This window comes from Nycticebus coucang, chromosome 16, assembly GCF_027406575.1.
Source record: "Nycticebus coucang isolate mNycCou1 chromosome 16, mNycCou1.pri, whole genome shotgun sequence".
NCBI lineage: Eukaryota > Metazoa > Chordata > Mammalia > Primates > Lorisidae > Nycticebus > Nycticebus coucang.
In genome coordinates this window covers 88,351,100-88,378,545 of record NC_069795.1, presented here as the reverse complement: position 1 = coordinate 88,378,545, position 27,446 = coordinate 88,351,100, and the positions used below count along the sequence as shown (strand labels likewise).

Here is a 27,446-nt window from a genome sequence, read left to right as displayed (position 1 = left end):
GCTGCCTCACTGGGGCTGCTTCCCAACAAGACTGTACCCTCGCCGAGGGACGCTGAGCTCACAGGTGGGTTCAGCAAGTGCCCCATGGACAGTTGACAAGTCTCTAGGTGAAGCAAGGAATTTATTGACTGGTTGTGAAATAATAACACAGGAGACCCCAGGGTTCTGCTCCATGGGGAAACACCTGCTTTCTTTTGCCCACTGCACTCCAACTCCCCCAGATTCAGTGTGTGTACCCTGGGGTGTTAACTGCATTCCTGGATAGAAGGAATAATCCACATTCCGTGTAGCCTTAAACTTTTGCATAAAGGTGATTCATTGTATGTAGAACTTGGTTTTGAATCCTGTGTAAAATTTTCTATATGAAGAACTTTATAAAAATCAGCAGTTATAGATATATACACATGCCCTCTCTCCTGGACTGTGGAGATGCCCTAAATTCCTGCACCCAACACAGCCATTTTTCCAAGCATACACTAGGGTCCAACTTCTCAGGAGTATCTCCCCACTAGGTTGTTAAGTCATGTTCTAGAACACACCTCTGTTTGACAGACTACCTGCTCATTCTTGCAAGCTTCAGAGTTAATGGTCTGGTACTTTTCAAATTGCACTGTGTTACTGCCACCTTCAGGTATAAAAATGTAGATCATTATTTTTTGGTTATTTTAGAGATAGAGTCTTGCTCTGTCGCCCAGGCTGGAATGCAGGGGCACAACCATAGCTCACAGCAGCCTTGAACTTCTGAGCTCAAGTGATCCTCCTACCTCAACCTCCCACATAGGTGGGAGGTGTGCCCCACCATGTCCATGTAATTATTTTCCTTTAAAAATTTTTTTTTACAGAGATGGGGTCTCCTTATGTTGCCCAGGTTGGTTTCAAACTCCTGGCCTCAGGTGATCCTCCTATCTCAGCCTCCCAAAGTGTTGGGATTACAGGAATGAGCCACCACACTGGCTCATTGCTTTTTAAGAAACTAAAAAGCCATTTCTTATGCATCAGTCTATTGTTTTTTTTTTTTTTTTGTGGTTTTTGGCCGGGGCTGGATTTGAACCAGCCACCTCTGGCATATGGGACCGGCGCCCTACTCCTTGAGCCACAGGCGCCACCCTGCATCAGTCTATTGTTAAACTAACTCCCCTGTAGCAGAGGGCCAGGTTCAGGAAATATCTAAAAGATGGAATCTGGAAGGGAGAGGTAGGGCCCCTGGCAACATCTATTGGGAGGCACGGGAGACAGCATAGGACATTAGACCCTGCAGGGCTCCAAGTATGAAATTCAGAGAAGCCAGTGTTGTGCCAAGGGGGATGGCAGATACTTTGGGTAGGACTTGCTCCCTTTGCTACTTTACTAGCTGCTCCGGGTGGTACAGGAGTGGAGACCTCCATTCCCAGCATGGAGAGGAGATGGTATTACTGGGCACATGAACCTGTTTGGTTCATGTGGTGTGGATCTGGGGCCCTAAATTCTGCAGTGATACAGATTATATTTTTATCTTCGGCATCCTTATGCCTGAAAGGGCTCAGATGCCAGAAGAGCCTTACTTCGTTAGCCAAAAACCCAGACTGAGCATATACATTGGGAGAGAAGAAGCCAGAGGGCTCTGAGGGAACTTGGGCAAGGCCAGGGCAGGGAATCTGACGCAGGTTACGGAGCACACTTACTGTTTTGCCACCTTTGCCAATCACCCGGCCAGCTGTGGAAGATGGCACTCTGATATGGGCTTCCAGCTTCACTTCTTCTTTGGGGTTAAAAAAGTTTTCTTCTTTCAGTTTCCCAAAGATCCGTCCCTGGGCCTGAGAGAATAAGACATGAATGGTAACTCTCAGAGTCAAGTGCCAGTCAACCCACTTTGTCAGTGGTTTTTTTGTTTTCTTTTGAGACAGAGTCTACGTCACCCTGGGTACAGTGCCATGGTGTCACAACTCACAGCAACCTCAAACTTTTGGGCCCAAGTGATTCTCCTGCCTCAGCCTCCCAAATACTGGGACCATAGGTTCCCACCACAAAGCCCGGCTATTTTTTTGTTGCAGTTGTTTAGCCGGCCCAGGCTAGGTTTGAACCTGCCTCCCTCGGTGTATGTGGCTGGCGCCATAACCACTGTGCTACAGGTGCCATAACCACTTTGTCAGTGTTCCTAAAGGAACTAAGAATCCAAGAAAGGTCAGGCACCAGCCTCAGCGCTTGCAGACCTAGGGGGGCACTATTCCTGCCATGTTGAACAATCCTGCAAAACGTGTGTGAGCACTCTTATGTTCTCATGGAGGCTTTCTGTGTTATCAGGTGAGGGGGACAAGTGAGGGGACAGAACGCTATGTCTTTTTTTTGTACAGACAGAGTCTCACTTTATCGCCCTTGGTAGAGTGCCATGACATCACAGCTCACAGCAACCTCCAGTTCCTGGGCTTAGGTGATTCTCTTGCCTCAGCCTCCCCAGTAGCTGGGACTACAGGCGCCCGCCACAACACCTGGCTATTTTTTGTTGTTGTTGTTGCAGTTTAGCCGGGGCTGGGTTTGAACCTGCCATCCTCGGTATATGGGGTTGGCGCCCTACTCACTGAGCCACAGGTGCTGCCCAGAACGCTATGTCTTATTTCTAGATCCCTAGTGCCTATAAATGTTTGCTTGATTGAATTTGTTCAGGAAATGCTTGACTCTTACTATGAAAGGTTCAGACCTTTGGTTCTTAAAGGATGATGAAGGTGGTGCTCTTTGTTGTCCGACCCCAAAGCCAGTGTAGCCAAGCAGCTATTGTTCTTCTTCTTTAACTTTAAAAATTGAGCTATAATTCATATAATCTACAATTCATCATTTTAAAGTCTACACTTCAATGGTCACTATGTTGTGTAATCATCATCACTATCTATCCAGAACATTTCCATCTCACTCCCTCAAATAAAAACCTGGTGCCCAGTAGCAGTTAGTTCCAATTCCTCCCTGCTCCTGCTGGCTTGGGATGGCTAATCTACTTTTTATCTCTACGGATCTGCCTATTTTCTAGGTTCATTCCTTTTTTGTTTTTTTTTTCCCCCCACTCCATCACCCTGGGTAGAGTGCTGTGGTGTCATCATAGCTCCCAACAACTTTAGTCTCTTAGGCTCAAGAGATCCTCTTGCTTCAGCCTCCAGAGTAGCTGGGACTACAGTATCCACCACAATGCCCAGGTCGTTTTTTCTGTTTTTAGTAGAGACAGGGTCTTGCTCTTCCTCCAGCTGATCTTGAACTCCTGAGCTAAAATGAACTCAAATGAACTCACTCTGGCCTCCCAGAGTGCTAGGATTACAGGTGTGAGCCACTACACCTGGCCTAGTCCTTCATTCCTTTTTATGGGTGGATTATATTCTACTGTATGGATATATAACGTTTTATTTGTCACCCTTGAGTTAGTTGAAGGGTTATTGTTTTTTTTTTTTTGTAGAGACAGAGTCTCACTTTACCGCCTTCGGTAGAGTGCCATGATGTCACAGGACTCATAGCAACCTCTAGCTCTTGGGCTTCCGCAATTCTCCTGCCTCAGCCTCCTGAGCAGCTGGGACTACAGGCGCCCGCCTCAATGCTTGGCTATTTTTTGGTTGCAGTTCAGCCAGGGCTGGGTTTGAACCTGCCACCCTTAGTATATGGGGCCAGCGCCCTACTCACTGAGCCACAGGCGCCACCCGAAGGGTTATTGTTTTTGAAGGGTGCACATGCACTGATTTTAACCCTTGGCTGAATTTTAATTTTTTTTTTTTTTTGAGACAGAGTTTTATTTTGTCACCCTCGGTAGAGTGCGGTGGCATCATAGCTCACAGCAACCTCCAGCTTGTGGGCTTAGGTGATTCTCTTGCCATAGCCTCTCAAGTAGCTGGGAATATAGGTGCCTGCCATAATTTTTTTTTGTTGTTGTTGCAGTTTGTCCGGGGCTGAGTTCAAACCCGCCACCCTTGGTATATGAGGCCAGCACCCTATGCACTGATGCCGCCCTGAATTTTAAATATTTTTGATGATAAGAAATATACTTTTATAGGCTCGGCTCAAGTGGCTAAGGTGCCAGCCACATACACCTGAGCTGGCGGGTTTGAATACAGCCTGGGCCCACCAAACAACAATGACGGCTATAACCAAAAAATAGCCAGGCATTGTGGCGGGTGCCTGTATAGTCCCAGCTACTTGGGAGGCGGAGGCAGGAGAATCGCTTGAGCCCAGGGCGACAGCTTGAGGCTCTGTCAAAAAAAAAAAAAAAAAAAGTATATACATATATATATATATATATATATACTTTTATAAACAAATATGTCTCTGACTTTTAGAAAACTCAAGTTATAATTTTCATAGGGGATTAAAAAAACAAAAACTAAGGGTGGCGCCTGTGGCTCAAGGAGTAGGGCGCAGGTCCCATATGCCGGAGGTGGCGGGTTCAAACCCAGCCCTGGCCAAAAAAAAAACCAAAAAACCAAAAACTAAAACAGTCCTGACTGCAAATCCTTCCCCTCCTCAGGCCTCCAACCCCTATACCTAACTATAGAACTTTCAAAAAGGTATGCTATTTCCCCTTTCACCCTGTGTTAATGCCCCACAGCTAGGACAGGCGTGACTAAGTGTCTGAGACATCCTTCTTCAAAACTGTGGCTAAGGGATCAGACCAGAGCTATGCCGGAGGAGATGCCCCTTGAATTGGGCACCGTCAGATGATCCACATTTCCACGGGAGGGAAGGGAAAGAGGCTTCTGAGCAGGGGCACATGTGCAGAAGGAACAGCCTGAGGTGGGGGAGATAGGGCTTGTTGGAGAGGCGGCAGCAGCAGGAAGGAAAATGGAGGATAGGCCCCCAAGCAGTAGTTTTGAGCATGCTCTGTGCTGGCTGCCCTGTGACCACAGCCTGTACTGGGCACAGGGCAGCCACTTGAGGGCCCTTGGTACTGACCTTGAACTGGGCTTCAGGTGGCCCAGTGATGATTACCATTCTTTCGCTGACATCTGGGCCTTCTGCTGGGGCGATCTGTGGTTCCAAAGGGAAGATGGAGATGTTTGGTGATGGCTGGCTGCATTCCCAAGACCCCATCTCTTGTCTGAGTGGATGGCACGTGTGTCAGTAAGAGCTTCTAGGGCTTGCTTCTGCCTTTGCACTGGTGCTCTGACATCACTCTGCCTCCACCCCGAGTCTTAAGAAGTCTTGACCATAATCCCCAGTTTCTCTCTTCTGACGCAGAGACAGTCAGAAGCAAGTCAGTAGTTCTTGCCTGTAACTGCCCCAAGTACCAGGAGGGCTCCTTTCACCAAGACAAGTCTTAGGAAATAAGCAGGGAATCAACAGCTCTACGAAGAGAGTGAGGTACAGGCTCCACTGACCCTCCCGGGGCCCAGAGGGAAGGAAGCGCTAGGCCACAAGGGTGTCAAGTTGGAGTCTAGCTTGCAGGAAAAGTAACCCTGGTTCTAAGTCTTAGTGCATACGGGCAGTTGGTGATAAGTGACAAGTGAGTTAGAGCAGGAGTGGCTAGGAGTACCTCCTCCATGGCAAATGGGTTATAAGAACGACAGCATCAGAGGAGTGAGGCACTTTGGTTTTAGTCCGGACTGCAAATCCTTCCCCTCCTCAGGCCTCCAACCCCTCATCTGTGAAGCATGGAGTCTAGACCCAGCAGGCTCCAAACCTCCTTCTCAACCTCACTTTCTGTAAGTCTGAGTTCTTTCATAACATAATTCAAATAAAGGACTGAGCAAACTTTTTTTTTGAGACAAGAGTGTCACTCTGTTGCCCAGGCTAGATTGCCTTGGTGTGAGCCTAGTTTACAGCAATCTCAGACTCCTGGGTTTAAGTGATTCTCCTGCTTCAGCCTCCAGAGTAGTTGGGACTACAGGCACCTGCCACAACACTTGGCTAGTTTTTCTATTTTTAGTAGAGACTGTGTCTCCCTCTTTCTCAGGCTGGTGTCCTCAGCTCAAATGATTCGCCCACCTCAGCCTTCCAGAGTACCAGCATTACAGGCCTGAGACGCTGTGTATGGCCCCAAGCAAACATTTTTTTTCCCAGAGAGAGCCTTATTAAATATTTGTTTCTCCACATCTTGACTCATTTCAGAAAACTTCAAGGCAGCTTTAAAAAGAAATACAAAATTAAAGCCTAATTAGCAAATTATGGCAAAATTAGACTTAATTAAAAGTAAAATAACTTAAAAGCACAAGAGGTGGGCCACATTCTGTTCTAAGCTTTCTAAGAGCAAATACAAAAAAGAAAACACTGTCAATTCCAGGGTCACAGTGTTCCAAGGCAAAACAAAACCAGTGGCTCAGAGGAGGTGACATTCCAGAGACAAAGTGTTAAGAAAAAAATCTGTTTACCATGGACTGGAACAGCCCTCAGGGCTGCACGTATGCACATGTGGTCTCTGGGTCACTGAGTTTTGCCCTGGGGCTCCTCTGGGAAGACCTCCACCTCCGCTGGGTTTAATTTTGTCTTCTCTCAATATGTGCTGTAAGCCACATCCCACTGATGGGTTCAGGGGCCAGTGTTACTGTCGAGCATTATTCTGAATACACAGCCAAGGCTTGCTCTAACCTCTGCCCCACTGTGAACTTGGGACTCCTTGATAAGACCTGTGAAGACTTCTTCAGCCTGATTACTTAGTGGCATGGGTTGAATGTGAAACATTGGTGAATAGCAACTGTGCTTCTTGGGGGATGTCCCTTTGCTGTGGGCAGTGGCAGATATCAATGTGTCCCAGGGACTGAGACTGTTGGCAGGAACCTCTGCGTCTACTTTGAGACCCACAGCTAGTGTGAAACCTGGTCCTTAATGTCAACGAGTTGGAGGGGATCACAGCCTTGGTGGTTCCCAGCGCTTATCACCACCCAAACTGAGCTGGGCGAAAGGCTGATTCATAATGCACATCAACTGAATCAGTTCTGTCACTGTTGTCCATCCTAGTGATTTGTGTCTGGCTTTGTTCAGATTCTGAGAGGAACCTCTGACTGCTCTACTGTCTGGCACTTCTTCTAGACAGAAATTGGAGAGCTACTCATGTGCTCCTGTGGTTTTGGAAAGGGGCACATTTCCTCTGGAGGGGCAGGAACGAGAACCCCAGATGACTGAAGCAAAGGGACCAAGAAGAGAGATGACCGCCAAGATCACAGGGCACACAGAAGTTAGTGTAAGGATCAGCGACTGGGTGTCCCTGGCTGACAATGGACTGAATTCTGGGCAGCATTCAGAAGCCTGCTGATCAGAAGTTCTGTAGGGAAGGCAGGCAACAGGAATGCAACTCTCACCCGTGACCACAGCACCTCCTGAAATGCGTCTTCCAGCTCAACCCATCCCCTCCCCACACTCTGCTCCTACAATTAAGTTCAAAGCTCTCCTAGCAGCACCAAATATGCCCCGAGAAGACTGGCACCACAGTAACTCGGAGGTGGTGGTGTGGATCAGATTTCTGGAATTAGTTAAGATTATGCTTCTTGCTTTAGAGACAAATGTTTTCAGAGACCTGAATCCAGCAGAAACCAGATTGACTTTAAAAAGCAGGAAGTATCTTTCGCGAACATTAGGCTTCCCTAGTTTACTTTCCTCTTCTTTAATGCTATGGAGAGAGGCAGAAGTTGGGGAAGAAGATTGTTGGAGAAGAAGGTTATTGGCCCAGCACACAAAACACCATTTGGTGGCCAGGTGCAGCGGCCTATAATCCCATCACTTTGGGAGGCCAAGGTGAGAGGATCACTTGAAGCTAGGAGTTTGAGACAGGGAAACCCTGTCTCTATAAAATATAGAAAAATTAGCCTGGAGCCATGGCGTGCACCTGTAAAACCAGGTACTTGTGGGGCAGAGACAGGAGGATTGATTAAGCCACAAGTTTATGATGCATGCATTGGGTCAGTGCACTTCACCCTAGGTGACACTGATACCCATTCTGTCCTCCTGGTGCAGCCCTACTCCTGCTGTGCAGCCAGGAGTAAAGTGACAATGACCACTACTCAGTCTTGCTTGGACATGTGACTGTGGGAATGCTCTGGGATGAAGCCTGGGGGACTAACACCTCTCTGTCTCGAATCTTCCTAAAGGCCCTGCTGGGAATGACTGGCACAGTGGTCAGGTACTACGGGGGGAAAACATTAGACCAGAAGTAGGATAAAGATCTGGGCAAATCTTGGCTCTCTCTTTAGTTTTGAGGCCATAGATGAGTCAGTGAAACTCTCTGGGCCCTGGATGCTCACAGACAATAGTAAAAAGTTATGGCTACAGGCAGCCCCAGGAGGTGCCTAAGGTCAGCTGGATTTCTAAGAGCCTGTCCTGCCACACGTGTCCCTTAATCACATGTCTGCATTCTCTGGGCCTCACTCTCAGCTGACCAAAAGGGGGATTTGATGAGATGATCCGTCAAGTGCCTTTTAGGACTCCTGCATGGCATCTCAGACTGCAGGACTGAGTTCTGGGAGAGGCCTGAGGGCCATAGTCGGCTCAGCAGCCAGGGTCTCATCTGAAGCAAGCCTGCTGGCTGTGAAGGCCCCCACGTGCCCCACCACTGCCACTTCTCATCCTGTCTGTTCACCCTGCAGGTGCAATAAATGAGGACAGAGAGGGAAGAAATTCACTAAAATCAAAATCTCCCTGCAATCCTTGCTCTCTACTGTTCAGAATGTTTTGTTTTTCCTCCAGCACACTTGCTGTGGGAGAAATTCCAGCTCTTCCTGGGGAGAAAGTACAAGCATTCTTTTTCTCCAAGTCATGAGACTTTTTGTTTGGAATTCCGGGTTGTCCCGTGGCAGCAAATTATTTTGCGTAACAACGGAAACTCTGTTTCCGAAAGTGTTTCATGAAGCTTGGGATGCGCTCAGCATTCTGCCCGTGAGTCAGAGCTGATAGCTGGGCTTGGAGCAGGACCAGGGGTGAATAATCCTCCCCTTTCAGCTTCTGACGACGCTTCACATTGTGCTCCACAAGCAGGATGTGGGTCTGTCACTACGGCTGCATCTGCACTTGCAGCCGTTTCCATAAGTCAAGGGGCCTTCCTTCCTGAGCCTCTCCGCACAGGCCCAGGGCTTCTCTGCCAGCTACGGCATTAGCTTTTTGTTCATCTACGATTTTATCATTGCTTTTTAAAGAGTTTTTTTATTCAAATTATGTTCTCAAAGTCCAAAGATTTTTGAAATGGAGACTAAGTAAAAATCATCACTCCACTTAAGTCTATTCCTTTAGCTTGGGAAATATGCTTGAGCTTTCCTTGGCTTCTTGAGAAGTAGAGGACAATGATAATCCAAGAAGGAGTGCATGGGTTGTCAGTAAAATTTTTTTTTTTTTTTTGAGAGAGGGTCTTGGTCTGTTAGCCAGGCTAGCGTGCAGTAGCGTCACCATTACTCACTGCCACTTCCAATTCCTGGGCTTAAGCCATCCTCTTGCAAGCGCGTACCGCCTACTCAGCTGATTTTTTCTTTTTTTCTGTTGGTAGAGCTGGGGTCTCACTAGATTGCTCAGGCTGGTTTGTAACTTTTGAGCTCAAGTGATCCCCTCCAAGTGCTAGGACTGTAGGTGTGAGCTGCCATGCCTAGCCTTTGTTCTAATTCAGTGATTAGTTGAACAGAAAAGGAATTAAAGAAGGAAAGATGAGAATAGATAGGAATAGTCCTGAAGGTGAATTTCTTAGATTCTGTGGGATTCTGCCTCTGGATGGTGTAAGAGTTGCCTGGGACTGAGAGAAGGAACAAGAACAGGGGGTAGGGGCTGGGTGCAGACCAGGGCTGCAGGCAGCTGCTGGGGCACGCTTACCTTGATGGAGGCTCCCGCGAATCTTGCCAGTTGTTTGATATGTGCCCCTTTCTTCCCAATGATGGCACCGACAGCCTGGGTTGGGATGAATAGATTCACGATCTCCTGCTCTGGATACTGGGAGGGCAAGATGAGAAGACATCATTCCCATTGGGGCTTCTCCTTCATGCACTTAACAGTGACCAAGCCCCTACCATGAGCCCCATGGTGTGTGGGATCTCCTGGGGCCTCACGCTCTGCAGGGGTGAAGCTCAAGGAACGCACCTGAATACAGGCAGTGCAACATGACAAAGCACAAACTCCTCTGAGCATCAGAATTTGTCGGATTCAAAAAGCTGTCTGTTAGCGCAGGTTTTCCGTCCTACACAAATCTGATATGTATTTCTCCTGTGTCTTTATCCAAATATCAAAACGTTATTGAACACATCTGGCCTGAGGACAGCAACCTGAGGCACTTTATTGGAGGGAATAGAAAGCTGCCCTGCCCACTGTGTAGCCAGGAGCAGTGGTTTCACAAGGCAACTGAACCTGCCCTGACCAAGGAGATGGGCAAATCACTCTCTGGGACCTTGCAAGGAAAGGGACGGCTTCCTCGGCAAGGCTGCCAGTGTTCCCTGCTATAGGGGTCTGTGGGAGTAACACAGCCCTATCTGCTAGACTTTGCTCAAAGTCTTTGGGAACGCTGTTATTTAGCTCAACTTCGCCTCCCAATCAGACCTCCTTGTTGCTCTCTTGCACTGGTTTCTTGCATCTCAGGAGATACGGAAGCAGGATTGGGACTGTTTGGCAGGAACAGCACCAGCCCTTTAAAGAAGCTCCAGTAGACCTGTGTGCTGGGTGGTTTGTATGCTTATGCTCTGAGATGTCACATGCCCAGGACAACCCAGAACCTACACCGGGAACACTCACTGGTCAGTCCCTCATGGGCCATGTGGGGCCAGCCGCAGGATAGAGAGAAATGGCAGATGGAGCTGAATTGGGAGACACTTACAGAGTGATGATGTGGGAACGGGCTGAACTGGTGATGGGGGTACAGGCTGGAAAAGTATCCGGAGTGGGTCTGTGGCAGGAGAGAAACAGTGAGTGAGTGGTGTCCTTCAGACTCACAAAGGCAAGATTTCCTGCATGCAGCAATGCTATCTGTGCCGTTAGCTGACTTCACTATTGTGTCCACAGATTCTGCTCCATGTTCCCCCTCAGGCCACTGAATGCTGGCAAGATGGAAGCTTGCTGCAGTGGCTCTCTAGGTTGCTGTTTATCTGTCTCTGCGTTGAGCCATGCCTGTGGCTTCCTAGGAGGTTACCATGGGCGTAGTGCCCTGTGTGCAGACCCCCCCCCCCCCGCATACACTCTTTTAACCTGTCCTCAGATACAGAGGCAGAGCCAGGGGCTTCTGTTTTCTGGAGAATTAGGAGTCATAAATTAAAAGGAATAGAGAATGCTAGGATAATACCCAGGAGTTATTCAGAACAAGAAAGTCTGCTCCTGGGGAGAAAGTTCAGGGAATTTCAGAAGGAATCGAGAGATGGGGAATGGAGAAATATTAAAAATAGACTTGAGTGGTGAGAGAAAGACAATGAATCAGTTTCTGAATGTGAGTGTGGAGAAGGGGAAACAAGGAATAGGAGGGCAGATGTGGATACAAAAAAACTATTAGAAAATCAAAATTTAAAAAGTAGTTGCTTTTCACTGAATACCTTCTGTGTACTAGGTACTATCTCAGATACTTTAGATCTAGTTGTAAACTCTTTCATTCTTTATGTTGGTCCTGTAAGATAGGAATGTGGCTGACTTTACACGTGGATAGGATGTTGCCCAGAGCTGGAAAAGCCTAGGTTTAAATGTGCTTTATAAGAGGTCAAGTAAACACCGTCATAACTTGTCAAAGAAGGGTGCCACAGTACCCATCCATTGCAGGCCTGCCCTGCAAGACTGCACCTCAGGAAGACGGTCCCAACAGTGGTCAGTCATGCAGTTAGAAGATCTAGTTTTCACTTGAGGGCCTCCGAGCACATCTCAGTGACATGCATATCTTCTGTCTCCTCAATCTCCAATTGGACTCAGCTGCACATTAGGACTTCACTTTACGACTCATTAGGGAAAAAATGAAACTGTTCCCTTTCTGAGCTTGCAGAGAGAAATCAGAGATTAGAACATGGTGAGGAACTGTCCAGGGGTGCTCTAGGTACCAGGTGCCCCTGCACGGACAGAGCTCTGCTTATCCAGGGGAATCATGGCTCCAGGGCAAGCCTGGCTTTGACTTGGAAAGAGGCTGCATGCAGTGACGCCTTATGTCCACAAGTTGGTGCTGTGAGACCAGAAGTCTTGCAACCTACAGTTCTGAAGCAAGGTGGGTGAAGAAGAGGTTTGTTCCTCTTGGCCCTGCCTTTCTTGAGGACTCCATGGAAAGAACATCAGCTCCAGACCATTCAGATCCCTGTCCTGGGCCATGGATAGTAGGAGGAGAATTCCTGCAATTTTTCCTGCTCAGAGAAAGCTCCACCCTGGGGAAAGGGAGATTCTGCCCTCCTCTCTCTCGGAGAGCCATTCCTCCAGCACTCACAGCAGACATAATTCTTTTAAATTGTGATTTTCCTTTTCCTTACAAAACTCATGTGAGACCAAAAATAGACAAGCCACAGAATGACTCCTATTCTGGGTTCAAATACTCCTAATGTAAACACTGTCAAATTTAGACTTACCAGTTGGGATAAGGGAGAGATTTTTTAATTAGCTGTAAAAGGATAAAAAGGATAAATTTCCTTTTTATTCATGAGTCACAGCTGGAAATTTGTCATAGGGAAAGAATCTTGAACTTGTAATCAGGAGCTAGTTTCTAGCTAAGGCTCTGCTGTAAGCCTTTGTGTACAAAAGTTGGTGTTTAGAGTCAGAAGACTTGAGTCTGAATCACTAGAGCTCTATAGGTTACAACAGTTTATTTACCCTTTTTGAGCCTCATCCAGAAAAAGACTCAAATAATACCTGGCTCCTACAGTGCTGTTGTGACAGTTCATTCAATAGTTCATTCATTCAAAAAGTACCTGAGTACCTACTATGTGGGAGGCACTGTGCCTGGAGCTGAGAACACAGTTACTGAAACAGAAAAGGTCACTGCCACCATGAACTTGTGTTCTACTCAGGGGGCAGAACAAAGACACAACTTCAGAGAAGTGTTATGAAAGATGACAAGCAAGATGAGAAGAGGACAGCTGTGGAGACCAGTGGTCTGGGAAGGCTCCTGCAGTGGAAGAGGAGCTGGAGCGACATACAAGGTACTGGGAGGGGATACTCCAAGCAGGGTTCCTGGAGGCCCAGAGGTGGAAAAAGGGGTTGGTCTATTTGACAAACAGAAAGGAGGCCAGTATAGTGAAAGCCAACAAGGGGGCACAGCAGGCAGCTGACACAGGAGCACAAGGGGCCTCATGGGCCAAGCTTGGACATGGATTTGATCCTAAGTACAGTGATGCCCCTGAAGGGTGCAATGTGGTATTCAACAGGGTCATAGGAATTAAAGAAGATCACCAGGCTTTGCATGGGCTAGACTAATGTATGCTAAATGATTATTTATTTACAATGGAATGTGTCTTATCAGAGCATACTTTCTCTTTTCCATCCCCATCCCCAGCTTAGGTGGCAACTACAGCCTCAAAACGGAAGGGGCTTTCAAAACTTGCATAGTTACCGGCTCGGTGTCTTTAGTTCAGTGGTTAGGACACTGGCTACAGGCACTAGGGCTGGTGGGTTCAAACCTACCAGGGCTTGCCAAAACAACAATGACAACTACAACCAAAAAATAGCCAGGCATTGTGGCGGGCTCCTGTAGTCCCAACTACTTGGGAGGCTGAGGCAAGAGAATCACCTAAACCCAAGAGTTTGAAGTTGCTGTTTAGCTGTGGTGCCATGGCACTCTACCGAGACTGACATAGAAAAATAAATAAATCAGTAAAACTTGCATATTTATCAATGTAATGATCATACAAAGGAACCTGATGATGACTTGAAGGGATATCGTCTTTAATGGGAAAGCAGGTTATAGTCATCTGACATCTGGTCCAAGGCCCCTGGGCACAATGTGGCTGTTGGGCTCACTGTGCCAGTTCAAAAGTCCTGGCTGAGGACTTTTCATGAAGCTGAAACCACTTTGCTTTTTAGTGTTTCAAAAAAATTTTGACAATGGGGAGGGGGAAGGGAGGTGTCATGGTGAAGATGCTCCATGGGCCCTCTGTGGTGAAGGGCCATCAGCCCTCTGTTGGCAGGAGGTCAGTATTATCCATAGGTTCATCTTAAATTCTCAGTTATAGGGACACTGGTGTCTGCTTTCCCTCTAAGTCTGACCCTGCAGGAGATGGGGGTGTGTGGAGGAGTATATATAAAACACACTTGTGAAAACTAAAAAGGGAGTTATCAACAGCTGGGCCTGCTTTTTCTGGGAGAATTGCAGAGTCTAAGCTATTCTGTGTAACCATGTGATGTGTATTTAGGTGATAGTCTGAAGAAGAAATCAAAGGGTGTGGGGAGAGGGCAGGGTGGGAAAGGGGTAGTGGAGGGTAAGAACCAGGCATAGGAATTGTGTTCAGACACTCGAGTAGCTTTAGTGGGAGGACAGAGTGACCAGGCTGCACAGATGGGCAGTGCTCCCTCTGGGGACCAGAGACATAGCCTGGAGAAGAGGCAAGGACTTACAGAGGTCAGTGTAATGGACACGGCCATCCAAGACTCAGCATGCACATTGTTCCACCCCTAGCTTGTACAAGTGCCTCCCCACAAGGCAGCTGTGTATCCATCTAGCATGTTTTCATAGGACAACCTTGGAAGCTGAATGGAGCTAGAAACGGGGAAGCCAGCAAGTGGCAGAGCCAGGATACCAACACAGATCTCTGTGTTTCACTCTGTGGCCTACTATGCTCACCCTGACCATTCTGAATTTACTCGTTCAGGTGGGGTCTGGGAACCACACTATGGGAAAGCTGTGAAAAAGTTCCCCTAAGGCAGTGGTTCTCGACCTTCCTAATGCTGCGACCCTTTAATACAGTTCCTGTGGGTCGCGACCTGACACCACTGCCCTAAGGACTCTAATATGCCTCCTGCTGAGTTTATTTGAATATATAAACGAACAATTACAATTCTTTTATTATTTAATTTCTTTTTCAGAGACAGCCTCATTTAGTCGCTGTTGGTAGAGTGCGTGGCATCACAGCTCACAGAAACCTCCAGCTCATGGGCTCCAGAGGTCCTCAAACTTTTAAAACAGGGGGCCAGTTCACTGTCCCTCAGACCGTTGGAGGGCCGGACTATAGTTTAAAAAAAAAAAAAAAAACTATGAACAAATTCCTATGCACGGGCGGTGCCTGTGGCTCAAGGAGTAGGGCGCCAGTCCCATATGCCGGAGGTGGTGGGTTCAAACTCAGCCCCGGCCAAAAACCACAAAAAAAAAAAAAAAAAAAAAATTCCTATGCACACTGCACATACCTTATTTTGAAGTAAAAAAACAAAACGGGAACAAATACAATCATACAGCCTCATGTGGCCCGCGGACCGTAGTTTGAGGACCCCTGGTAGGCGATTCTCTTGCCTCAGCATCCTTCCTAGTAGCTGGGACTACAGGTGCCCACCACAATGACCGGCTATTTTTTTGTTGTTGTTGTAGTTTGGCCAGGCTGGGTTTGAACCCGCCACCCTTGGCATATGGGGCTAGTGCCCTAGTCACTGAGCCATAGGCGCTGCCCAACAACTACAATTCATTAGACATATATAAAAACGAGCGGCATGAATGAGGAGAGCAAGAGTGGGCAAGGCGAGCAAATGACCTCAGTGAGTTAATCCAGGAAAGAAGGGAGAGCTCTTCAAAAAATTCTGATTTGGGTTCAGAGCCTGTAGCTCAGTGAACAGGGAGCCAGCCATATACTTTGGAGCTGGCAGGTTTAAACCCAGCCCGGGTCTGCTAAAACACCAACTGGCAACAAAAAATAGCTACTTGGGAGGCTGAGGCAAGAGAATTGCTTAAGCCTAAGAGTTTGAGGTTGCTGTGAGCTGTAACGCCATGGCACTTTACCCAGGGTGACAGAGTAAGACTCTGTCTCAAAAAAAAAAAATTCTGATTTGATTTCCTAGCGAGATTTAAGAGGAGAGCACTTTGCTAAAACCTCAGAAGACTACTATAACAAAAGGCCAATCAGAGAATTAGGGTCATCTTAGAAATTAAAAATACTATTAGTTAATTAAAAACTCAACAGAGGGCTATACACAGCAGAATGGACGTTGCTAAAAAGCCTACCGATGTATTAGATTAACTTGGGTAAGACCAAAGGACGAGAGATGGAATTAGAAAAAGGAGAAAAGTAAGATTTCCTATCCACAAAGTAGGACTCCAGAAGGAGAAAATGAAGTGAATGGAGAAGAATTAAAACTGAAATTTTAGAAGAAAAAGATTTTCCTGAGTCAAAAAAAAAAACCAAAACTTTACTTTTCAGATTAAACGCTTAGATTCAGATTCCTGAATTCCAACGGTAAAGGAAAAAAAACTTACAGACAGAAGAAGAAAAGTTACCGACAAAAAAGAGAATTAAGCTGGTAACACATTTATTAGAAAAACTTACATGCTAGAAGTAATGTTTTTGGAGTTCTAAAGGCACCATGACCCTAAATTTCTAGATACCCAGCTGAACTTCCATTCACACATAAGGGAAGAAGGCCTATCAGATATAGAAAGCCTTAGAAATTATACTACTCAGGGTGGTGCCTGTGGCTCAAAAGTGTAGGGCGCCAGTCCCATATGCTAAAGGTGGTGGGTTCAAACCCACCCCTGGCCAAGAACTGCAAAAAAAAAAAAGAAATTATACTACTCAGCACTACTTCCTAAAGAAGTTGTCTGAGGAAATATTCCAGCTAAATAACAGTAGCAACAACAAAAAACACAAATAAATAACTCAAACACGAAAGACATAATATAAAACACAAGATAATCTGTGGTAAGGAAAAAGCCAATAAAAGTTTAGTTCATTCTGGGTGGCGCCTGTGGCTCAGTCAGTAAGGCGCCGGACCCGTATACCGAGGGTGGCGGGTTCAAACCCAGCCTCGGCTGAACTGCGACCAAAAAATAGCTGGGCGTTGTGGCGGGCGCCTGTAGTCCCAGCTACTCGGGAGGCTGAGGCAAAAGAATCGCTTAAGCCCAGGAGTTGGAGGTTGCTGTGAGCTGTGTGATGCCATGGCACTCTACCAAGGGCCATAAAGTGAGACTGTCTCTACAAAAAAAAAAAAAAAGTTTAGTTCATTCTACATAACTATGGATTATGAGACTGGGTATTTAAGAAAGAAAAGCTTAATAATTTGGACCAAGGGCGGTGCCTGTGGCTCAGTCGGTGGGGCGTGGGCCCCATGTACCGAGGGTGGTGGGTTCAAACCCGGCCCCGGGTGAACTGCAACAACAACAACAAAAAATAGCCAGGCATTGTGGCGGGCGCCTGTAGTTAGTCCCAGCTACTCGGGAGGCTGAGGCAAGAGAATCGCTGAAGCCCAGGAGTTGGAGGTTGCTGTGAGCTGTGTGATGCCACAGCACTCTACCGAGGGCTACAAAAAAAAAAAAAAAAAAAAAATTTGGACCAAAATTTCAGATTATTTCTACTATATGATCAAAGCACATTTAAGAATCTGTTAGAAATAAAGAATTTGACAAACCCATAATCAAAGAATAGTAAACTATCCTCAAAATGTAATGTCATATAAGTGAAAGTAATTATATAGAAAATAAGTCACCAGTTAAAAGCTTGATTTCACAGCTGTTAAAGCAACTTTGAGGCCATCAGAGAGTTATACTCTTCCAAATGCCCATCATTCTCCTAAATTAATCATGTGTTGAGCAAAGCCACAAAAATCATAAATGTCACATTAGCTGAGTACAAAAGAATGAAGGAAACTATTGCAAGATAATAAAAGGAAACCCATAACTACTTATAAATTTTAAGAAGTAATGGGCGGAGACAAGATGGCTGACTGAAGCCAGCTTTCCACAGAGGCTCCCGGCCAGAAGGAGAGTTAAAGTACAGAAATTTAGCAAGTAACCTGGTGGATTAGAGCTGCACCAAGAGAGAAGGTTGAAGAACGCACATCAACCCCGCTGAGGTGAGCTGCGACCCCATACAAACAAAAGGTACAAAATCCATCATCAAGCAGACGGGAGTCCCCTCCCCCACGAGAATGGCTCGGAGTGTCCCACAAACAAATGAGCAGAGTTCAAAGGTCCTCCCACTACACTCCACAGGAGAGACCCTCTAAAAACTGGACCTACCTCCCCTACTAGGGTGCCATGGTGTTCTCTTGCCAGGCATAAAACTGTATAAAAGTGTATATATTCTCTACCAGCAACTCTGAGCTCCCAGCACTCCCCTCTACTCTCACTCAGAGGTCTGGAGGCCTGTCCCCCAGGAGTCCAGATTCTTGGGTGATTTCTCGAGGGGTGAGGATAGGGCCTAAACTGCAGCTGGTCAGTGCTGACTCTGGGGCACAGGAGTGAGGAGAGGACGGCTGGCTGAGAGGGAACCACATGGGAGTGGCAGTGCCCCGAGGCGCAGAGCAGCAGCTGTCTTTGGCAACAATAGGGCTCACTCCGGATATTCTGAAGCCACACCCCCCCCACCCCCCGTCTCCCTGGGCAACCAGAAGAGGCCGGGCATCTACTCAGGTGGCAACCACCACGCAACAGATCTGGGATTGAAACGCAGGCCCTGTGAGTAAAGGCTTTGCCTGAGGCGGTACCCACCTGGGTGGAGTGTGGGGACTAGAAACGCACGTTCAGAGCTGGGAAGTTCCCAGGGTGGGGATAACCCAAAGGACTGCTTTACTGAGCCTAAGGCGCACCCGGCCCTCAGGGGATCGTCAGCCTATAGACAAAGGAAGACAGGAGGCTAGAACTGACAGGTAACCAAATACAAACCTGCAGGAGCAAAGACAGTGTCTGAGGTACAGGCTCTCGGAACTCAAAATAGCTTGTCTCTTCTGCAGGGGAATTTAGCAGGGACAGAAACAAATTCCCACAAAGTTGTTCCGTTCTGTTCTGTTGGTAACATCAATCAGGGGCGGGGCTGGAACTGAGTGAACACTCCCCAGGCTCCATCAAGCACCCGAGGTTGTCAGGCCTCACCTCCCCAGCTATATAGAGGCAGAGCACAGTAGCCTGGCTGAGCAGAAATAGATTTCTTTGTGATTCAGGCAGGTGTAAACCCCTGGAGTATCTGTTCACTAAAGGCAACTGGATCAAAGCCCTGCGGGACTATCAGTGATTGGGTGTGACAGAGGTGCAAGTTGGGGAAGGAGGCATCAACCTTCCCAGACTGGTCTATTTGCTAGGTGGGTCCTCCTGACTCCACAAAGCACTGGAGCAAGCCATATATGAGTAGTCACCAGACCCCTGCAATCCAGTTGCCAGAGACCTTTTAAACTCTCCCACCTGAGACAGGTGCTGACTGAGACAAATGATTTGGACCTTTTGAACTGAGCCAATCGCCTGAGGACTATTCAGGTGGTGCCCTGGGTGTATAGTTGGAGGAAGGTTTGATTTTCCTTTTCTAATTGTTGCCTGTGGGGGGCGGGGTGACTTAATTGCTGGTATTTCTCCAGAGCTGAGACTTCAACCCAGACTAACTGTTTCACTAGGGTCGAACAGAGACCAGCTGAAAACAAGACAGAACCACTTAGCCCCACCACACCAAACAGGTCCCCAGTTTCTAAGGCCATAGCACTGTACGGGTCCTTGACAAAGCTCCAGGGGAAAAATCAAACGGTGTAAAACAATCATGGGGTGGAATCAGTGGAAAAACTCTGGTAACATGAATAACCAGAATAGATCAACCCCCTCAAGGAAAGATATGGCAGATAAAACTGAAGATCCCATTCATAAACAGCTGGCCGAGATGTCAGAAATCGAATTCAGAATTTGGATTGCAAACAAGATTAATAAAATGGAGGAAAATTTGGAATTATAAATTCGAGCAGCAATTCAAAAGTCGGAATTAGAAATTCGAGGAGAAATTCAAAAGTTGTCTCAAGAATTTAATGAATTTAAAGACAAAACCACCAAAGATTTTGATGCACTGAAGCAAGAATTTGCAGCCCTCAAAGATCTGAAAAATACAGTAGAATCCCTCAGTAACAGAGTGGAGCAAGCAGAAGAAAGGATTTCTGACATTGAAGACAAAGCCTTTGAATGCTCCCCAACTCTCAAAGAGGAAGAGAAATGGAGAGCAAAAATGGATCATTCTCTCAGAGAGCTCTGGGATAATTCAAAGAAGGCTAATATCTGCCTCATTGGAACCCCTGAAAGTGCTGTAGTGGCCTCACAAGGCACAGAGGCCCTTCTCCATGAAATTATGAAATAGAGTTTTCCAGACATGCCAAGCGATTCTGAAATTCAGATAGCAGACAGTTTGACTCAGTCCCAGCATGACTCAGTTCCAATAAGACATCCCCCAGGCATATCATAATTAACTTCACTAAAGTTAATATGAAGGAGAAAATTCTGAAAGCAGCCAGATGTAAGAAATCCATTACTTACAAAGGGAGGAATATTAGAATGACTGCAGATCTTTCTGCTGAAACTTTTCAAGACAGAAAAGGGTGGTCATCGACTTTTAATCTCCTAAAGCAAAATAACTTTCAACCCCGGATCCTGTATCCAGCTAAACTGAGTTTCATTTATGATGGAGAAATTAAATACTTCAATGACATTCATATGTTGAAGAAATTTGCCATAACCAAACCAGCTCTTCAGGACATTCTTAGACCTATCCTCCATAATGACCAGCCCAATCCTCTACCACAAAAGTAAACTAACTCAGAAATTTTTGATCAAACTCCAACTTCCACAATGGCGAAAGGATTAAAAATGTCCGCTGGACTTTCGAAAAACTCGATAGGACCCAAAATTTCACCAGACTTATCAATATTCTCCATTAATGTGAACGGCTTAAACTGTCCTCTAAAGAGGCACAGGTTAGCTGACTGGATACAAAAACTCTGGCCAGATATTTGCTGCATACAAGAGTCACATCTTACCTTAAAAGACAAAAATAGACTCAGGGTGAAAGGATGGTCATCCATATTTCAGGCAAATGGTAATCAGAAAAAAGCAGGTGTTGCAATTCTATCTGCAGATACAGTAGGCTTTAAACCAACAAATGTAAGGAAGGATAAGAATGGTCACTTCATATTTGTTAAGGGTAATACTCAATATGATGAGATTTCAATTATTAAAATCTATGCACCCAACCAGAATGCACCTCAATTTATAAGAGAAACTCTAACAGACATGAGCGACTTGATTTCCTCCAGCTCCGTAATAGTTGGAGATTTCAATACTCCTTTGGCAGTGTTGGATTGATCCTCCAACAAGTAGCTGAACGAAGAAATTTTAGATTTAAACCTAACCATCCAACATTTGGATTTAGCAGACATCTACAGAACATTTCATCCCAACAAAGCTGAATACACATACTTCTCATAAGCCCACGGAACATACCCCAAAATCGATCACATCTTAGGTCACAAGTCTAACCTCAGTAAATTTAAAGGAATAGAAATTACATCTTGCATCTTCTTGGACCACCATAGAATAAAAGTTGAACTCAGTAACAACAGGAATCTGCATACTCATACAAAAAAAGGGAAGTTAAATAACCTTATGCTGAATGATAGCTGGGTCAGAGATGAGATTAATAAGGAAACTGCCAAATTTTTGGAACAAAATGACAATGAAGACACGAATTATCAGAACCTCTGGGATACTGCAAAGGCAGTCCTAAGAGGGAAATTCATAGCACTGCAAGCCTTCCTCAAGAGAATGGAAAGAGCGGAAGTTAACAACTTAATGGGACATCTCAAGCAACTGGAAAAGGAAGAACATTCCAACCCCAAACCCAGTAGAAGAAAAGAAATAACCAAAATTAGAGGAGAATTAAATGAAATTGAAAAGAAAAGAATTATTCAACAGATCAATAAATCAAAAAGTTGGTATTTTGAAAAGGTCAATAAAATAGAGAAACCTTTGGCTAACCTAACCAGGAAAAAAAAAAGAGTAAAATCTCTAATCTCATCAGTTAGAAACGACAAAGACGAAATAACAACAGACTCCTCAGAAATTCAAAAAATCCTTAATGAATATTACAAGAAACTTTATTCTCAGAAATACGAAAATCTGAAGGAAACTGACCAATACTTGGAAGCACGTCACCTTCGAAGACTTAGCCAGAATCAAATGGAAATGCTGAACAGGCCCATATCAAGTTCTGAAATAGCATCAACCATACAAAACCTCCCTAAAAAGAAAAGCCCGGGACCAGATGGCTTCACGTCAGAATTCTACCAAACCTTTAAAGAGGAATTAGTACCTATATTACTCAACCTGTTCCAAAATGTAGAAAAAGAAGGAAGACTACCCAACACATTCGGTGAAGCAAACATCACCCTGATCCCCAAACCAGGAAAAGACCCAAGAAAAGAAAGTTATAGATGCAAAAATATTCAACAAGATCCTGACAAACAGAATCCAGCAACACATCAAACAAATTATACATCATGACCAAGTCGGTTTTATCCCAGGGTCTCAAGGCTGGTTCAATATATGTAAATCTATAAGTATAATTCAGCACATAAACAAATTAAAAAATGAAGACCATGTGATTCTCAATTGATGCAGAAAAAGCTTTTGATAATATACAGCATCCCTTCATAATCAGAACACTTAAGATAATTGGTATAGAAGGGACATTTCTTAAACTGATAGAGGCCATCTATAGCAAACCCACAGCCAATATCGTATTGAATGGAGTTAAATTGAAATCATTTCCACTTAGATCAGGAACCAGACAAGGCAGCCCATTGTCTCCCCTGCTCTTTAACATTGTAATGGAAGTTTTAGCCACCGCAATTAGGGAAGAAAAGGCGATCAAGGGTATCCATATAGGTTCAGAAGAGATCAAACTTTCGCTCTTCGCAGATGATATGATTGTCTATCTGGAAAAAACTACTACAAAACTCTTAGAAGTGATCAAGGAATACAGCAGTGTCTTAGGTTACAAAATCAACATTCATAAATTGGTAGCCTTTATATATACCAACAATAGTCAAGCTGAAAAAACATATACCAACAATAGTCAAGCTGAAAAAACAGTTAAGGACTCTATTCCATTCACAGTAGTGCCAAAGAAGATGAAATATTTGGGAGTTTATCTAACAAAGGACGTGAAAGATCTCTATAAAGAGAACTATGAAACTCTAAGAAAAGAAATAGCTGAAGATGTTAAAAAATGGAAAAACATACCATGCTCATGGCTGGGAAGAATCAACATTGTTTAAATGTCCATACTACCTAAAGCAATATACAATTTTAATGCAATCCCTATTAAAGCTAAACTGTCATACTTTAAAGATCTTGAAAAAATAATACTTCGTTTTATATGGAATCAGAAAAAACCTCGAATAGCCAAGACATTACTCAGAAATAAAAACAAAGCAGGAGGAATCATGCTACCAGACCTCAGACTATACTATAAATCAATAGTGATCAAAACAGCATGGTACTGGCACAAAAATAGAGAAGTAGATATCTGGAACAGAATAGAGAACCAAGAGATGAATCCAGCTACTTACCGTTATTTGATCTTTGACAAGCCAATTAAAAACATTCAGTGGGGAAAAGATTCCCTATTTAACAAATGATGCTGGGTGAACTGGCTGGCAACCTGTAGAAGACTGAAACTGGACCCACCATTAACTAAGATAGACTCTCAGTGGATAAAAGATTTAAACTTAAGACATGAAACTATAAAAATACTAGAAGAGAGTGCAGGGAAAACCCTTGAAGAAATCGGTCTGGGTGAGTATTTTATGAGGAGGACTCCCCGGGCAATTGAAGCAACTTCAAAAATACACTACTGGGACCTGATCAAACTAAAAAGCTTCTGCACAGCCAAGAATACAGTAAGTAAAGCAAGCAAACAGCCCTCAGAATGGGAGAAGATATTTGCAGGTTATGTCTCTGACAAAGGTTTAATAACCGGACTCCACAGAGAACTCAAACGTATAAGCAAGAAAAGAACAAGTGATCCCATCGCAGGCTGGGCAAGGGACTTGAAGAGAAACTTCACTGAAGAAGACAGGCGCATGGCCTACAGACATATGAAAAAATGCTTATCATCTTTAATCTTCAGAGAAATGCAAATCAAAACTACTTTGAGATATCATCTAACTCCAGTAAGATTAGCCCATATCAGAAAATCCCAAGACCAGAGATGTTGGCGTGGATGTGGAGAAAAGGAACACTTCTATACTGCTGGTGGGAACGCAAATTAATACATTACTTTTGGAAAGATGTTCGGAGAACACTTAGAGATCTACAAATAGACCTGCCATTTGATCCTACAATTCCTCTACTAGGTATATACCCAGAAGACCAAAAATCACATTATAACAAAGATATTTGTATCAGAATGTTTATTGCAGCCCAATTCATAATTGCTAAGTCATGGAAAAAACCCAAGTGCCCATTGATCCACAAATGGATTAATAAATTGTGGTATATGTACACCATGGAATATTATGCACCTTAAAGAAAGATGGAGACTTTACCACTTTCATGTTTACATGGATGGAGCTGGAACATATCTTAGTAAAGTGTCTCAAGAATGGAAGAAAAAGCATCCAATGTACTCAGCCCTACTATGAAACTAATTTATGGCTTTCACATGAAAGCTATAACCAGTTATAACCTAAGAATAGGGGGAAGGGAGAAAGGGAGGGGAGGGAGGGGGGAGATGGGCAGAGGGAGGGAGATAGGTGGGATTACACCTGTGGTGCATCTTACAAGGGTATATATGAAACTTAGCAAATGTAGAATATAAATGTCTTAACACAATAACTAAGAAAATGCCAAGAAGGCTATGTTAACCAGAGTGATGAAAATGTGTCAAATGGTCTATAAAACCAGTGTATGGTGCCCCATGATCGCATTAATGTACACAGTTATGATTTTAAAAAAAAAAAAAAAAAGAAGAAGTAAAGACATTTCTAGCAAATCTTATTTTATTTTATTTTTTGCAGTTTTTGGCAGGGTCCGGGTTTGAACCTGCCACCTCCGGTATATGGGGCTGACACCCTACTCCTTTGAGCCACAGCCGCCACCCTCTAGCAAATCTTATTAAGAAAAAAGAAAACACAAATAGAGAATGTTAGAAATTAAAAGAGAGATACAACCATAAATTTGGAGATTCAAAGCCAACCGTCTGTTTTGTACAACTATAAACCTATATATATATAGTGAGGGGGAGAGAGATATGAAATAGATTTTTAGGAAAGTATAAATTAACAAAACCAAATTTAAAAGGTTATAATGATCTTTCTCCAAACAAAAGATGGTAGATTCAGATGGTTTATGAATGGGCTTCACCAAATATTCAAGGAATAGAAAATTCTTACCTATTCTTTAATTTTTCCAAAGCATAAGTTTAAAAGGTGGCCTTCTTTTCAATTTTTTCTTTTAACCTTGCTGTTTAAATTATCAAAGATCATATAAAAGTATAGCAATTTGCTTGTAGTAATTGCTGTAGTAATTGTCTATACAAAGAGATAAAGGGCACGACTGAGGGAGAATTTAGTGTAGGACAAATCTGGCACTTCGGCTTGTATGATACGATGATGAATTACTCAATAAATAAATGATTTAGTGGAAATTGCCTATCTATTTAGAAAAAAATACAGTTGGATCTCTATCTCAAAGTATAAGTCAAGATAAACCCCCCTCCCCTTTTTTGAGATACGTTCTTACTCTGTCCCCCTGGGGTTGAGTGCTGTGGTGTTGTAAGTCATACCTACCTCAAACTTCCGGGCTCAAGTGATCCTCTTGCCTCAGTCTCCCAAGTAGCTGAGACTATAGGTGCCTATCACAATACCTGGCTATTTTTTCTATTTTTAGTAGAGATGGGGTCTCGCTCTTGCTTAGGCTGGTTTTGAAGTCCTGAGCTCAAGCAATCCACCTAACTCGGCCTCTCAGAGCACTAGCATTGTAATTGTGAGCCACCGTGCCAAGCCCTATGATTTATATGTGTATGTTTATAAAAAAGCTCCCAAGTCCAACAACTAAACATTAGTATAAGAAAACATGGGAGGATATTTTTTACAGTCTTGAAAGGGAATAGGTTTTTGTCCTTTCATGACATCTAAGTTTAGAAACCTGTAAAGGAAATCATTACTGACAGAACTACCTTAATTCTTAAATTTACTACATGAACTCTGTTGAAGGGAAATCTCTGAATATTTAAAATGCATATACCTTTTTTTTCCTTGGAGACAAAGTCTCACTATATCACCCTTGGTAGAGTGCTATGGCATCACAGCTCACAGCAACTTCAAACTCCTGGGCTTAAGCGATTCTCTTGCCTCAGCCTCCCACGTAGCTGGGACTACAGGCACCCGCCACAATGCCTGGCTATTTTTTGTTGCAGTTGTCATTGTTGTTCAGCTGTCCTGGGCTGGGTTTGAACCCGCCAGCTTCAGTGTATGTGGCTGGTGCCGTAACCACTCTGCTATGGGCGCCGAGCCTGCATATACCTTTCGACACAATAGTTCCAGTCTGAGAGAATTTACTTTCAGATACACTCCCATACTTGTGCAGAGACTTATACATAGGTGTATCTCATTTTACTGCAGTCCATCTTATTGCACTTGGTAGATACTGCGTTGTTTTAATAAACTGAAGGTTTGTGGCAACTCTGTGTTGAGCAAGTCTATTGGTGCCATTTTTCCAACAGTATATGCTCACTTTGTGTCACATTTTTTTGAGACAAAGTCTCACTCTGTTGCCTGGGCTGGAGTGCGGTGGCATCATTGTAACTCACTGCAACTTTAAACTTCTGGGCTCAAGCAATCCTCCTCCCTCAGCCTCCCAAGTAGCTGGGACTATAGGCATATGGCACCATGCCCAGTTGATTGTTCTTTTTCTTTTCTTTATAGACAAGGGGTCACACTATGTTGCTCTGGCTGGTCCTGAACTCCTGTCCTCAAGCAATCCTCCCACCTTGGTCTCCAAAGTACTCGGATTACAGTTGTGAGCCATCATACCTGGCCTTTTTAGCAAGATTTTAAAATTAAGATGTGAGCATGTTTTTAAAGACATAATGCTATTATGTACTTAATAGGGTACAGTATAGTAAAAACAATCCTCCTCCCCAAGACAGAGTCTTACTCTAACACCCAAGGTAGAAGGCCATGGCATCACAGGTCATAGCAACCTCAAATTCTTGAGTCCAAGTAATCCTTTTGCCTCTTATATTGCACTAGGAAACAAAATTTGTGTGACTTGCTTTATTGCCACATTCACTTCATTGCAGTGGTCTAGAACTGAGCATGCAATATCTTCGGGGTATGACTGTACAAGGTATGCATTTTTGACACTGTTTGTAATAGGGAAAACCTGGAATCAACCCAAATGTCTAAAAACAGTATGTTGGTTAGAAAAATTATGGTAAATTCATACAATGGATTATTATACCACATATACCAGTAAAGAAAACTAAGGCTAGTTATGGAAAGATGCCCACAAAAAATATGCCCATTGTAATTCACTATGTCTGAAATGATTCCATGTGTATTGAATATGATTATATATATGCTGGGAAAATATTTTTATTTCATTTTTTTTGAGACAGAGTCTCACTTTGTCGCCCTCAGTAGAG

At 44.4% G+C, this 27,446-nt stretch overlaps 1 protein-coding gene across 2 annotated transcripts in view; it reads right to left on the bottom strand.

Moving 5' to 3' along the window:
• The window catches only part of IGF2BP2 (insulin like growth factor 2 mRNA binding protein 2), a 228,610-nt gene that overhangs the window by 3,646 nt on the left and 197,518 nt on the right, over nucleotides 1–27,446 (bottom strand). For both annotated transcript variants that reach the window (XM_053565455.1, XM_053565456.1), the window contains 4 exons: nucleotides 10,721–10,789; nucleotides 9,730–9,846; nucleotides 4,900–4,974; nucleotides 1,662–1,793 (listed from right to left, as the gene is read on the bottom strand). In XM_053565455.1, the coding sequence (XP_053421430.1) occupies nucleotides 1,662–1,793; nucleotides 4,900–4,974; nucleotides 9,730–9,846; nucleotides 10,721–10,789 (393 nt within the window). The remainder of the gene's footprint in view (nucleotides 1–1,661; nucleotides 1,794–4,899; nucleotides 4,975–9,729; nucleotides 9,847–10,720; nucleotides 10,790–27,446) is intronic.